At 43.9% G+C, this 14343-nt stretch overlaps 1 protein-coding gene across 2 annotated transcripts; it reads right to left on the reverse strand.

Annotated features, from left to right (window-relative positions):
* Nucleotides 1-6790: 6790 nt before the first annotated feature.
* Nucleotides 6791-13535, reverse strand: LOC142898786 (specifically androgen-regulated gene protein). 2 transcript variants are annotated; one of them, XM_076042006.1, is made up of 5 exons: nt 13313-13535; nt 10822-10975; nt 9216-9378; nt 8702-9118; nt 6791-8671 (listed from the first exon to the last, which is right to left on the reverse strand). In XM_076042006.1, exons 2-5 carry the CDS (start codon nt 10924-10926, stop codon nt 7707-7709), a joined length of 1650 nt encoding a protein of 549 aa, XP_075898121.1. In that variant the 5' UTR covers nt 10927-10975; nt 13313-13535; the 3' UTR covers nt 6791-7706. The 2 variants fall into 2 exon arrangements, with proteins under 2 accessions (XP_075898121.1, XP_075898119.1); XM_076042004.1 differs by having other exon boundaries at nt 6791-9118.
* Between the last annotated feature and the right edge of the window lie 808 nt (nt 13536-14343).

Raw genomic sequence — 14343 nt, forward strand, 5'->3', positions numbered from 1 at the left:
GGATCTCCGCCCACCCGTCTGTCTGACTGACTGACTGACTGCATCATAAGAATCAAGTGAAAACACTTTTTAAAGCGCAGTCAGTGCTGCCGTTGGGCAAAGACCTGATTATTAAAGGTTCTCGCAGGATTTAGGGAAATTGTTAAAATTTAGTAATAAAACAAATGGAGACAAAGGTCCAGCTGGAAAAGTTTCGCTCTAATTCCTACACTGCCTCTGCTGATTTTCTTGCGTATCATCCTCACTCAGAGGTCAATTGGGGCCACTGAGCAATTTCATATCACCATTACAGAAGGAGCTGGATCTGCATGAAAAATGGAAGTGAATCTCGGCAATAAAAATTCAACAGAAATTATTTTTATTTCGAGCTACCCCTTAGATTGGATTAACAAACTAGGAAATGGGAAATGATACCTTTTTTTTTTTTTTCTGTTTTAAGTGACTGAGACACCTGGCTGCTGTGTTTGCATGTACCTGGATAAGACACTCACTTTCATCCAGTGGAGGGGAAAAAAACTGCAATTTTTCAAAAATTAAACGAAAGGCGAAAGGTTACACCCACACATACATCTTGTATATATATATATATATATATATATATATATATATATATATATATATATATATATATATATATATATATATATGTATACATACATGCTTGTTATTTAAAATAATTTCATAAACTGCACCAGCTATACAATTCGGCAATTTGTCAACAATTGTCTCCAGAAATGCTATTTAAGGCAATGCAACAATATGGGGCTTAAAAAAAAAAACTAACTAGTGAATGCAAATTATATTCTGTGTCCTCTGTCTCTAAAAATATAACAAACACCATGTTGCAGTCCCGTTAGCATTAACTATTAAGGTCTGTTTTTGCATTCGTCTGCCCGATGCTCCAGTTTACTGCTGCCGCCAAATGACAAAAAACTGCATGGGTGACATTGATTTGCATGTGGGTGATACATGCCGGGATAAGACTGTCTTTCCATTAACCCCGAGAAGATTCAAGAACCAATTGCCTTGAAACACCTATCATCATCCATCCCAGCACATCAGCGAGCGCCAGCCTCTGTATGCACGCCATTACCCCCAAGACCCGAAGAGGGATGAGGCTTTAGGAGTTACATGAATCAGGGCAGCCTTTCCCACATCGCCAGCAGCGACCGTGGCACATCTCAGCGGTAATGACACGCACAGCATTTGTTTTCGGGAAGGCTCCTGCAGTGGGGGGGGCAGCATCTGTATCCCCACACCTGCTGCCTCCTGCGGCACTATCGCCTTAATTAATCTGCTGTGTCGACACATTTGTGTTTGTATTTCAGTGTTCCGGCGTTAATGCCAATGCTATAATTATCACGCCTGCTCCCATGCGTGATTTCTCTCCCCCCTCAATCAAATATAATTAGGGTCTCCCGATGGCACTGATTGGAGATAACGACTTTAATCGAACATTGCGGAAAAATGTGAAACGCACCGTCTGAGAATAAACGGAGGAAATTGTTTGGGATCGTCTTCCATCTTATTAGACCTTTGCCTATGTCTTTAAAGTACGGTGTCACAATCCAACCGCAATGCATTGCACTGTTTCGTGCTTCTTACATGCCTTACCACAGACTCAGGGCCCTAAAATAAGATATTCAGTGCGAAAGAATAACCTCCCCAGAACCCCCACCCCCACCCCTCCCCGGCTGTATTCCACAGAGGAAGGGAAAACATGTAAATCCACAGCACAAAGTCAAGCAGTTCAGTGTAATTAAAATAACATCCGTCTGGGATATGGAAATATCCCGTGTCCCTGTGTCCAAATCTCTGGGTAATTGTGTGCACTTGTATAACCAAATGAGCTCAGAGTCACTCGGGGAGTTTGAGAAAGTCAGAATGGGGCTGGGACAGAGTCACGCTGAAGGATCCGCACTTTTCATGGCAGCACGTCATTAAAGACAGAGGGCTGCACGCGGGGGCATCACACAGTGAAGTGAACGCGGCTATTTTTACACCGACAGACACGCGAGGGAGGCCAGGGCCAATGTTTAATTTACAACGCTCGTCATGAAAGGGATTTGGAACTGTACGTTGTGGGAGAGTGTTAAAGGTGTTGACAGTGCACAGAGGATGGCTCATGGATGAAAAAATCAAGTCAGTCCATATGTCACAGTAAAATGGGGCGTCTATGTAGCCTGCTAGAATATGTGATTAGAAGACATGCATTATCACATTTTTATAAACTTCCAACTCCTACAACATGTATTTGAAAACTTGTCCACTGTTACCGTTCCTCAGAATGAAATAAATATGTATATACACACACAGATAAATATATAAATATATGTGTGCATACAGTATATATATATATATATATATATATATATATATATATATATATATATATAGCTATACAGCCAACTTTTTTTTTAGTTTTACTGTGAAATATCAAAGTCCAGCCATGCTAAGCAGCTGTTGCTGTAAGATAAACGTAAGATGGATGCATGGGGGGGAGGCGTTAGTGGGAACCACCACAGTAGTCTACTGCATGCTAATGAAGGGAGGACTTGGAGACCCCGCAGTGAGCCTAATGCTCTCCTCCAGATGGTCATATACAGGGACACATCACCTAAGCTCCTCATTTACTTCCTTACAGTCTGACTTTTATGCGGCCCCGATTGTCGAAAGGATTTATGAGTGAAGATGCCAAGGGTTTAAAGCACAGACGTTTCCCCACTCCTTCATCCCTTCTTTTCCTCACGGCGGGGGCCCTCACATGCAAGGTTACCAACACCACCGCAGGCCCAGCAGGATCTCTTGGTACTCACCATGCCAGCACCACAGGGGAGCAGAGTGGCTTGCTGAGTTCCACACTTAAATGAAGGCATCCCAGTGACTGCTGTGGGCTTGCCCTAGGAATGCTTCCTGACCACAGCCTCGGTAACTGGCACTGGGAGGGAGGGAGCGGGCGAGAGAGAAGTGGGTGGGGGGAGGAGGAGGAGGAGAAGGGTGGACAAGGAAACACAGTTATCAGGTCAGAAGAAACAGTTGCTCAAATCAACTCAGAGGCATGCCCCCCCCCCAGCCTCCAGACCAACAAACTACTTCTGGAGCACCTTGAACAAGCACCCCCGCAAAGACACTAGAGGGCATTTAAGCTGCACTCTCATCATACCACTTGAGATGACAGGTGAGCTGAAACCTCCTAATAGGTGTCGTCATCCTAGTGCCCTTGGGCTTTTGGTCCGGCCAACTTTTTTTCCCCCTCTCTCCCGAGTACCTGCTATATCACCCGAATCTAAGTGCCGCTGCAGTGACGAAGACCAGATATGGACAGAACTGTTACGTGAGCGAGCGTGCGGGTGCTGGAGAGGATACAGGCCGCTGAGCGCACACCTGCAATCAAGTGGACTCATCAAGATGAAATGAGACGGAGTGGGAGACATTGTCCCCCCGCTAAGATCCTTGGGCGTAATCGTCGCTGATGAGCCGGTATCATTCAAAGTATCAATCATCATCATGCAACCAGGTTGTATAACAGTGTGCAGAGTGCACACACGCATACAGAGGGGAGAGATAATACCCATATATTTTAAGTAAACTCTTGTGATGACACGGAACTGGGCCAGGCATGCTTAAAGCCCAACAAACTCAGCAGTGGCTCTGTGCCACTTTGTCTGCACTAATCCTCCACCATCAACTCGAATGTGGAGAAAGGGACACGACTTTTGGCTTTCAGACAGACGATGCAAAGTAGGTAAGTACAGAACGAGAACAGCAAGATGGGGAAAGTCCCATGAGCTCACTGTCTCGCCTGATAGTGGAGCAGCTACGCCTACCTTCTCCAGGAGCAGGGAGTGTCTCTGAGGAGCTTTGTGGTGGTTTAACTCCCGTATGAGTGTGTCTCTTCAAATGCAAAAGCCATCCCGAACAATCCAGGTTTTGCTTTTTTAGTATCTCCATCTGGTGCAACATCAAATGTCACATCCCCATTCAGCAACGATTGTGTCTCATGGGTTACTGTGGCACGCAGATGTCCAGGAAACTTCCAGCTAATCTCCCACATTCAGTTTTTACATTCTTGGCTAATACTCTGACCCTGAATCATTTCCTCTGTATGAAAAAAGACAAAGTCATTTTGTTTAGACAGATAAAAACTGCAGCTTAGGACCAAACAGAGCTCTGAGGAGTCATGCTGATGCTGGTTCAGACATGGTCTGACCTCATACATGTGGAAAAAAGGAAAGCATTTCTTTCTCCGTGAAGGCTGATAAGTGATGAGGATCTGCAACAAGCCTCGTTTCCAAGGTAAATGCCGGGTTTACACAATCTTTTATGGCTGTAGAACTGAAAAAAAAATGGCCAAGATCAAATATCTGCTCGTCAGATTTTGGATGATCTGAGCCAACGAGTCATAGACCTAATTAAATCAGGGCTTGTTATTGAATCAGTCTTTTGGTTAGAATCACTAAACCCCTGCAGGCAAACTTACTTTCTTGTACTTAAATTAAACTAGAAGAAAGTAAAAACATAGTCCAGTCAAAACAGTGATATCAGCAAACTGTCAACTAATGTTTAACAAATATTGTGACAAAAAAAATTATCCTAACGATCAGTCACCAGACAATGAAATATATGCCCATTGCAAACATACTTGTAAATCTAGACTGCCCTCTAGTGGATATTGGCTTTTTCTCGTCTCTTTACACAGTATATAAAAGGGACGTTATAGCATTATTGTTGACTTACTGTACGATATAAGGGATATCCCCCCCCTACACACACACACACACACTTGTCTTTGCCAAAAGTAGTCACCTACGTAGAAAATAATAAATTCGCATTTATGTTTAATCTTTTTTTTAGCAAAAAAAAAAAAAAGAAAGAAAGAAAGAAAAAGAAAGTGTAAGGCATTGAAGTCAGGCTGGACAGTATTCGTTTCTTTGTCGGAATCCTGAACTTCTAGAATAATGTCAATAAGGTGAACTGAGGCGACCCGCAGCACTTCTTGTACCTGCCTTGACAGCCATTAGCCGTGTCGTCATTTCCAGGTATAACTCAAAGGCTAATATTTTGATCCGTGACTGAACAACAACACGCGGCAAACTTTTTTTTCTTGCCATGTCTTTTCCCTCACGTTTTAAACAAATGTAACTGGATAGGATGGCAACCAAGCTCGAAGATGGACTAGTACGTAACACATCGGTTGCACACCTGTTTTTCTTGTCACCTTGATTAAGTCGCAGGCTCTTTTGCGCCCCTACAGGCCGTATTGCATAGTGACACAAAGATGCTCCTGTCCGTGTTCTTACTCCGAACTCAGGGTCTCGGGGTTAGAGGAGCCTGTGCAGGCAGTCTCCGATCGAAGACGGGGTACCGTACACTCTGGTGAAGGCCAACTCAGTGGGGGAATAAACAAGCTGAGTAACTAACAAAAAAAAAACACCTTGAGTGCAGGAGGAAGCAGGTATAGAAGATGAATGAAAGAATGAATGAATGAATGAATGGATGGATGGATGGATGGATGGATGGATGAATTTTGCATCACATACCTCCTTTAAGGCAATATAGTAGACTTAACAAACAAACAGTGGATCCAGTGTATTTGCAGTACAGATGCTCCACCAGGTATTTTAATATATTCTGTCTTTGATATTCATTGCACAGAGACTGTGGTATGCAAACTGACACGTTATTAATAGCACCTGATGCCTGTGAAGGGAACAGTGAAAGTTACAAGAGCTGTCACCATGGCCCTGTCAGTCAGGCCTTGACAGCGGAGACAACCGATGGAGCAGGTGAGCCCGTAATTCACATTCCTACCTGTCACAGAGCAGCACAAAAGCACCCAGCGTCACATACCTGCGTGCCATGCTTTTTGTAGCATGCACAAGTACAGGATGATGTTCAGTAGAAGGTAAAACAACGACAAACAACTCTGCTTTTGAAATACAATAAGTGTTTAGTGTAACATGTTCCAGTGGTTTAACCTGCAGATATTCAATCAATACTGAAATGCTCTTTCGCTTAGCTCCTGGACCACAGGCTCCCTGTGTGAAAAATATACTTGTTAGTACATACTAGATTATTTCTGTGATGTATAACAAATTGAGTACATTTTCAGTAGATCCATGATGTACCTCCAAAAGCAAAACAGTGTTAACGGTGTAATATGGCAAGATTTAAAAAAATAATAATAATAAAAAAAATAAAAAAAAAATGATAAAGTTTCTCAATTAAAACACTCCTGGCCTGCTTTCTACAAACTGTAGGGTGCAATGTGCATGTTGCTGACACATTCATGGAGACATAGCCCTAAATTGGGCCTTGTCTGCTCAAAAAGGTGTCCCACAAGGTAATGGCTAATGACAGGAGGTGAGGAAACTGGCTGCACCAGTTCTTGCACATCACATCAGATCAGATAAAGGTTCAAAGGATGAGCTGGGACAGCAGAGGCCCTAATTTGAGATGCGATATGAAAGACAATGGACTACATTTCACAACTCGCCAAAACAAATCGCAATTACGTGTTCTATTTTGAAGACAGTTGTGTCTGGGTCAGAATTGCGTCATAGATTTCTGATAGGAGATGTTATGTTATGGATGGCGCTGAGCTAGAGTAAAGTATTATCTGGCAGACACACTCTATGCATTCCAGATATTTATTACGTAACCCAAATTCATGGTGCGCTGCATACCCTCTGTCCCTTTGCTTTGACTAACCTGTGTTGAGCAAATGGTTCAGTACAGCTGCGTTCCTTAAAAAAAGATAATACAACCAAATTTCAAAACACAGTTGAAGTTGTTTGAATATATTACATTTAATATACATCAATATAATAAAAATAATATACAACAATGGTGATTGTAAGTGACGTGGCACACCAGATGAAACGTTTCCTAAACGTTTTGGATTTATCTCAAGCAGTCATCTTGCGAAGAGGCCCTGAATCACGTTAGCAAAGGGCGAGCAAAATGTGGAGGGTGATTGGACAAATTGTCTGTCCATGCTATTCAAGAGGACAAGGTGCAGTTCTTCTCATGTTAAAATGCTGATACAGCAGCATTAGTTCTAATTGCAATAGCAGCAGCGTCAATCACTTCCTGTATTGTGTTCTTTCGTCTTGAAGGGTTGATTATAAGTGCAGCTTGAAGTTGAAAGCAATTCCATACAAAGGCCAAAAAAAACACCACAAAAAAATTACACACATTACATATGGCTGGCAATTTGGATGAGTGAGATTTCACAGTTGAAATCTGAGCGCTGCCGCTGCTGTGCAATGCTACATTAAAAGCATCTGACGCTAAAAAATACGCAACAGCTCTGCACTGGTTTCAACGTGACAAAGATTAAATCCATATACAATTGGATCATGGATCACTATATTAAAATGACAAAATTATCTCAACACTGCAACAGTATTGAACTTATAAATATGGTTAAAATTAGTGTGTTAGCATTTGGCATTATTGCCAAATCACTCAATAAAAGTGGAGGTAAGTTTGCATTGGGGTCAGTGCATTTAAGCAATTTTAGACTGTATATGAATGCAGTACATAATAATAATAATAATAATAATAATAATAATAATAATAATAATAAGACAATGCACAGTTGACATGCGATTAAGCTAAAACGTTTTCGTCCTTCAATTATTTATCAAACTTTCTTGATGTTATCTCAAGTCAAAGGCATTTGGGCGACTGCCAGTTTGGTCTCAGTCCCGGAGCAGTCCGAGTCGTCTCAGGGCTTCTCGCCGTTCATCTCCGTTCTCCGAGCGAGGGCTGATCAGTACGCTGATGCCTTGCGATCGAGGCAACTTGGACGAGTTACTGGAGGGCTGAACGGTCGGCAGGGATCGCCGTAAATCAGGCTCCTTGCTGGAGGCGGGGCTGACTTGTGGGACTCCTCCCTTGGCTCTGCCCGAGAGCTCCTGCCGGCTCCCCAGAGAGGCGGGACGCGGACGTGTGTTGCGCAACTGACCCGGGCTTTGCTTGTCGCCTTCGTCCTGAGAGACTTTGCCGGGGTCTTGACTCGCTGCGTAGCTGCTCAAGCTTGAACCTGAGCGCTCGATGGTGGCCGACCTCGTGCCTTTGTTCCTGGGTGGGGTCAGGTGCTTGATAAAGGCGAGGGCGCCACGAGGGGGCGTATTCGACAGGGCCTTGCTCGCCGTCCCCGAGGCGTCCCTGGCGGTGCTCGGTTCGCTTTCTGGCCGCGAGGGTCCTTCAAAGTCGCAGAAGGCCGCCGGCGCCGGGACGATAAAAGGAGACGGGTCGGAAGGAGGCGTTGGGGGAGCCTGGGGGAGAGGGGAGGAGGGAGGAGGGGTGGCGAGGCGGCTGTAGGATGGTGTGGCGGGCGGCGTGCGGGGACTGACCGGCGGGGAAGGGGCGGCCCACGACCTTCTGGTCTGGGGGGAGAGTCTGGGGCTGAGGGCAGGGCCTGAGTCTGTCTCGTCGCTTTTGAGCAGGCCGAGCTTGCGCAGGGCCTCCATGTGAACCCTCTGGGGATCCGGCAGCTGCGAGAACCCCGAGCTGCCCTCTGACACTGATGAGGATGCTGCTGCTGCTGTGGATCTGTGGGACTTCAGCAGGATGTTGGCTGGAAGCCGCTTGGGCTTTGGGGCAACGGCCGGTGGGCTTTTGGGCTCTGGGACTTCCAGAGGAGGAGTAGGAGTAGGAGGAGGTGGAGGAGTAAAAGGAGGAGGAGGAGGAGTAAGAGGAGGAGTCACGTGGTGACCGACATCCTCACTCAACTCTGCGGGTTTATCCGGAAGCTCCTGGGCCACTTCAGCGCTGGCCTGCCGGCACAGCGCCTCCACGTCAACGGTCTGAGGCCTTTGAGCGGACACGACTTGAGTCGGTGGAGGCTCTGAAGCTCTCAGTGGCTCCAGCTCGTCCATAAAGTCAGAGGGAGGGGGGATCATACTCGGATCCACCTCGGGCTCCCGGGCCGGCTGATTGGAGACGATCTTCAGTTTACCGTTTTCGTCCTTCAACACGTGCAGCATTTTGGCGTGTGGATGTGCCGTGTGCTGCTGAGCGTTTGGTTTTGCGGCTTCATTTTCAGCTGGACATTCAACTTTGTCTTCTGCATTGCCCTCTCCAGGTTCAGGCACGAAACTGGTGACATCTGGGGGGGGGGGGGGGGAAAGATGCAACTGAGACAGATATTTCCACCATGTGACCAAGTGATGTGCGTTGGGTAACAGCATGAAAAACACACCTACCCTCTACTCTTATTTGGCTCAGCTTTTCTTCCAGAGACACTGGTTCCGCTTCGTCGTTGGACAGGCCGCTGTCCTCCTGCACCTCCAGAGCTTCAATGGTTTCCTCCAGATACATGAGGCACGCTCTCTCTTCTGCAGATAAGTGCTCCATGCTGTCTGCGCTCTGCATACCAAATGAAAGGCTGCGTTACCGATATGAGCGCCAGAGCGTCGCTTAACTCGTTTTCAATCTCTGTCCTCGCGACGGGAGAGGAACAATAGAGACGTCTTGTGTTCAGGCGGCTGAAAAAGTGCAATACCGCACCTCCCGGCCTTTTTTGTGTCAGAAAAGGAATTTGATTTGATTTGAGGGGACTGTAGGTGCCTGAGAATAGTTCGGAGATCTCATTCCCTGCTGGGTACAGAAGTGGAAAACTGTCTAAAACGTGTAACTGTTCTTTAACCGGAGACACCCTGTGCATTTGTGATATATTCAATTAAGAATCAGTCTCAAGTCTCCAATTGCAATTTCTTTTAGTGCAGTCAGCCACAACCCACTGGCTCCCTTCTGCACAAGAACTGCACACAGTTCTGTCTAGCTCAAAACTCTGTGTTTCAGTATAATGAAGGACCTTGACACAACAACAGCAAGGAAAACAATTTGTTGTTGTTTTTTTTACCTTTATTCACAATATTTTTACACAAATATTTCATGCTAATATGTGAGACTGTGTGAAAATTCTAAATTTTAAACTTCCTTTCACTATAGTCTCAGTCGTCTTACACCAAGGCTGTACTTTTGTCCTGAATTTCACACACTGTGCAGTCACACAGAATATAAAGGCATTTGTTAGTGAACAATTCTCAGCAACAGCTAATTATAGAAACCGTGAGAGACTTAAGACTTCATCATAATTTGGCACCACCAACAGAAATAGTTTTGCAAATGCACTGGGACTGGCACTGTTGCAAGCAGTTTATCACAATAGTGATCATTAATTCAGGGTTATTAATACCCATGAGGTGGAGTGAATTATCTTATTAAACATCCCAGTTATAGTGTAATATATCAGTTCCCACAGACGGCCTCTTGGCCAGTCGAATTAATAGCGACCACTAACTATTGTGCAAAAAGAGGCTTTTCTCGCCGTTTAAGCTTTTATTAGACAACTTGATATAATCTGAATTTAATTCAAATAAATTCACTGAGAATAAATAACTGTTGAGCAGCCTATGGCCAAATAATTAGAAGTTATGTTTAAATAAAGAAGAGATCCAGTGGTAGGAAGATGGTCATATGCTCGTTAACATTCGACGCTTAATATTTAATCTTACACTCTGGGCCTATAAGGTGGCGCTATACGGCATCGCTGAAGGAGGAAATAAAATGCTCTCACTGTTTATTTACTCTTCCTACTTTTGGGCTTGTGCTCAGTGATAGTACTAACATCAAACAGGTCTCCTTTTAAAAATGTCTTTTTAAAATCCTTCCACATTTCAACCTGTGCGTCCAATAAGCTGTCACAGCCCACTGTGCTTGTCGGTATGCGTCGGTAGTTTGTGTTTTATACGGCCAAGAGTAAAGCAGCAGTGTCAGTGGAACGGAGGTGAGGGGATCGGAACTCACGTAGCCAGAGTTGGTGCTGATAACACTGTCATAGCTACCGGCGCTGTCCATGTTGCTCGAGGGTTCCGCGGCCACGCCGCCGGGCCACGTGTCACCCTTCGGCATTGCACCAGGGAATAAGATGCAGGCGGGTGCGGGGCTTCACGGCCCTCCTCTGTGAAATATTAAAAAAAAAAAAGGACAACCGTGATAAATGTTTGTCTCACTTCACACAATCAGATACAAAGACTCCAATAGAGCCATTAGAAGATAATGAGAAAGATGTGGCAAAGTTTGAAGCCAGAAATAGTTCGTACTGCGAGCTCGTAAACATCACAGCAACAACTATCAGTGTCACAGTCCTCCATTAGCGTGAGGGATGAACGCCATAAATTACAGCTGATAGCTAAATGATCCTGATAATGTAATCGCTGTCCAATGGGAGATTAAACGCGCTGTCACGCACAGTGTGATAGATTCAATGCAAACAGTAATTATAATGAAGTCAATACAATAATTAATTAAGAGTCTGTTTTTTTGTGCTCTGGCGCTCTACTCGGTGTGGAATAATGTTGGCTACATTTACTGTTAGGGTCTTATAGATAGATGCAATATTCGAACATTAAAAAATACAATTGAAAAAAAAAATGTTTAAGTTAAATAAAACACTGTTTAACTCTTCACTTCCCTTGGTTCAGCAGCGGTTTAGTCCTCAGATTAAAATTGCTGTGAATTTTGACAAAATAGGACATAAATAGCAAAGCTAGAGGGGCGTCACATCCTTCTGTCTCAGTGCTGATTCATCATGCGCCGCGCCAACGCACACTGATGTTCAGCTGTGCTCGTGGGAGAGATGTGACATAATTTTCTGATTTTCTTACCTCCGACACATTTCAACATCGCAAACACGCAAAAGCCAGAGAATTAAAGTAGCTCTTGCCGTTTCTGCAAAGCACCCTGTGAAATGCACAGCAGCACAAATTGTCCCAGCATGAGAAACCAAAGACGAGAGCGGTGAGGAAAAAAATGAAACTAAGGCATAAACTTGAACATCTCCTGACACTTTTCTTGGAACGGACACAATTTTTACATAATAGCTAAGTTTTATCAGCGCTGTCGCGACACTGTAATGATAAAATAACATATCTTAGTCAGAGGGTTCTGGCCTGCACTCTCCTGGATGTTTTTTTCTGTGATTTTTAGAGTTAAAAAAAGAAACAGACACACATTTACATTTAGTTTTCTTTGGTTCAAGTGCTTTCTAGAAATGCAATAAAAGAAGAAAATTATTATTGGAAAAGGTTATGATATAAGGATGCACAAAATAATTTTTTTGGAAGCGTGAAGAAATATTCACAAGCGTCATTTTTCAAAATGAGGCAATACTGAATGTGTAATTATGAGTCAAACATATAATTGAAACATCGGCGTCCGCTTCAAAAACACCCAGGCTGTGCTGACATTTTGAGCTCGATGACACGGACAGTGGACATCATCAACCTGATCGCCAACACCCACATTTGTGAATGTTTTCTCAAAACAAAAGGCAGGTTGTCAAAACACCCTGCCAATTACTGTCCCTCCCATCATGCCATTCAGATCAGCCGGGTGACACAGTGTCCAAGCCTGAGCAGCCAGCACCAAACCAGTAGAGCAGCAGCAGCAGCAGGACGGCGCGGCTCACACACTACACCCACAGCTGAGTCAGGATTTAATAGTGACAGGAATGTCACTTTGCTTGCTTCCACGACTTTGAAACAAGCCTTTAAAAACTCAGCCATGCACTCTGGGCGAGGACTGGGCGTTGAGCTGCGTTGACTTGCTGTGAACTGGAAAGTCAAATTCAAAAGAGAGAGAAAAAAAAAAGTAGAGCGGGAGGATTGGCTCCAGTTGCATCAGGAGCAACTTTGCTGACTTTGAAATAGATTTATAATCCCAACATCACCCACTGCAGACTATAGACTATTTTTTTCTTTCTTAAAAAAAAAAAAAAAAAAAAAAGAAGGTTGCAAAAAATGTGAGGTATGTGTTCAAGGACAGCCAGGATTCGTGTTTAATGTTTACAAGGACACATTCATGGTTCACGGTGAACGCCGAGTTGTGCAACTCCGAGCCTGCAGCGGTGAACGCAAACACCTGATTAATGTTTAGCCCGTTCCACTAAAGCGAATATTATTGACATTTTTGTGCAAACATTCGAACTCTGCCAATGATTAAGCTTGCAATTTGTTTCTCAATGTGGCCGCAGATGAAATGTAGCCTTCTTTATTAAACGTGTCATCAGGACTGTTTACACTGTTTTCACCCCAACACCCCCCAATGCAAATAAATTAAAAATAAATTAAATAAAACAAAACGAAATTCGATAACTCTGATGAAATCATGCAGGTGAAAGTGGTTTTAAAAGAAGCATGGTTGCGTTGACATACAGCCTGCAGGGGTTCAAACCTGTCACACCAGCGTCCCACTAACAGAAACACGAAGGTTGTCTAAACTTAGTGTGGTAACTCACCGGAGATGTGAGAGAAGTGTTGCCGGGTCTCAGTCCATGGCGACGCCGCGCTGTATCGCTTCCCTCCGAGCCCAGAGCTACTGACGGCGGAGGGAACACCTCGCATACTAAAGTCAAGCAGGTGGGGAAGAGGCGCGGTCAGCAGCAGGTGAGCCGCTGACTTCCAGTTTCCGGGTTGCGGTCTTCCTGGCCAATCAGAGCTTCGACTCAAGACGTCTTCCTGGAAGCGCGAGGCGCAAACCAAGAAAAATGCCAGCTCGGTGTTTTTGTTTATCCCACAACACAACAGTTCAACGCAGTTGTTGTTATAATTATAATAACTATTACTATTATTATTATTATTATTATTATTATTATTATTATTATTATTATTATTATTATTTATTTTTTTGTATTATTGTCCTATTATTACATTTAATATTACAATCAGTTTACATATGAATTAGGAATTTCCCACGGTGACAAATCAGATAAATGTTCACGTTTCTATTGTACATCCGGGACTCCATATGATTTTTGTAGTCATCATGTCTGGAGGATAAGCTGATTTGCTGCCATCACTCAGCACCTTCTGTGACATCACAAAGGGCTGGTTTCTAAAACTGGAAGTTAAGTCATGCACTAACAAAGAAAAATTTGCACAACATGGAATTTTTGGGAATTTTAAGTTACCAGAATGCAGAAATGAACAATGGCTTCCATGACTATGACTTTAAGTTACCAATATCGGCATTACTACTACTTATCCCCTTTTGTTTTCATCTTCAGAATTTGGCCGATGTGGGGTATGGTGATCTTCTCTTCATTAATGAGCATCTGTATGGGGATATTATTTTAAGTGTTGTTTTTGCGTTTTTCTTTAGAAAACTTTGCTCTCGTTATATTTGCGAACCTTAGAATTACATCAAATCCATGGTGCACTCTACAATTTACACGCGTTTGTACACGTACTTGGACCCTGCGGCTTTCGTTGGCAGTTTGCCCTCTTTGCTCACTGTTGACATTGTGACAGATGTGTGTCAGCCTGTTTG

Source organism: Nelusetta ayraudi, unplaced genomic scaffold, assembly GCF_046127955.1.
Source record: "Nelusetta ayraudi isolate G7.1 ecotype Tasmania unplaced genomic scaffold, CSIRO-AGI_Nayr_v1 ptg000070l, whole genome shotgun sequence".
NCBI lineage: Eukaryota > Metazoa > Chordata > Actinopteri > Tetraodontiformes > Monacanthidae > Nelusetta > Nelusetta ayraudi.

Bases quoted from the DNA above. Each gene is read 5' to 3' on its own strand.
- LOC142898786 (XM_076042004.1), bottom strand. From the start codon at position 10,926: ATGCCGAAGGGTGACACGTGGCCCGGCGGCGTGGCCGCGGAACCCTCG. The intron at 9,379-10,821 runs GTGAGTTCCGAT...TTTGGTATGCAG, and splicing joins TCAGCACCAACTCTGGCTAC to AGCGCAGACAGCATGGAGCA. The intron at 9,119-9,215 runs GTAGGTGTGTTT...CCCCCCCCCCAG, and splicing joins GAGCCAAATAAGAGTAGAGG to ATGTCACCAGTTTCGTGCCT.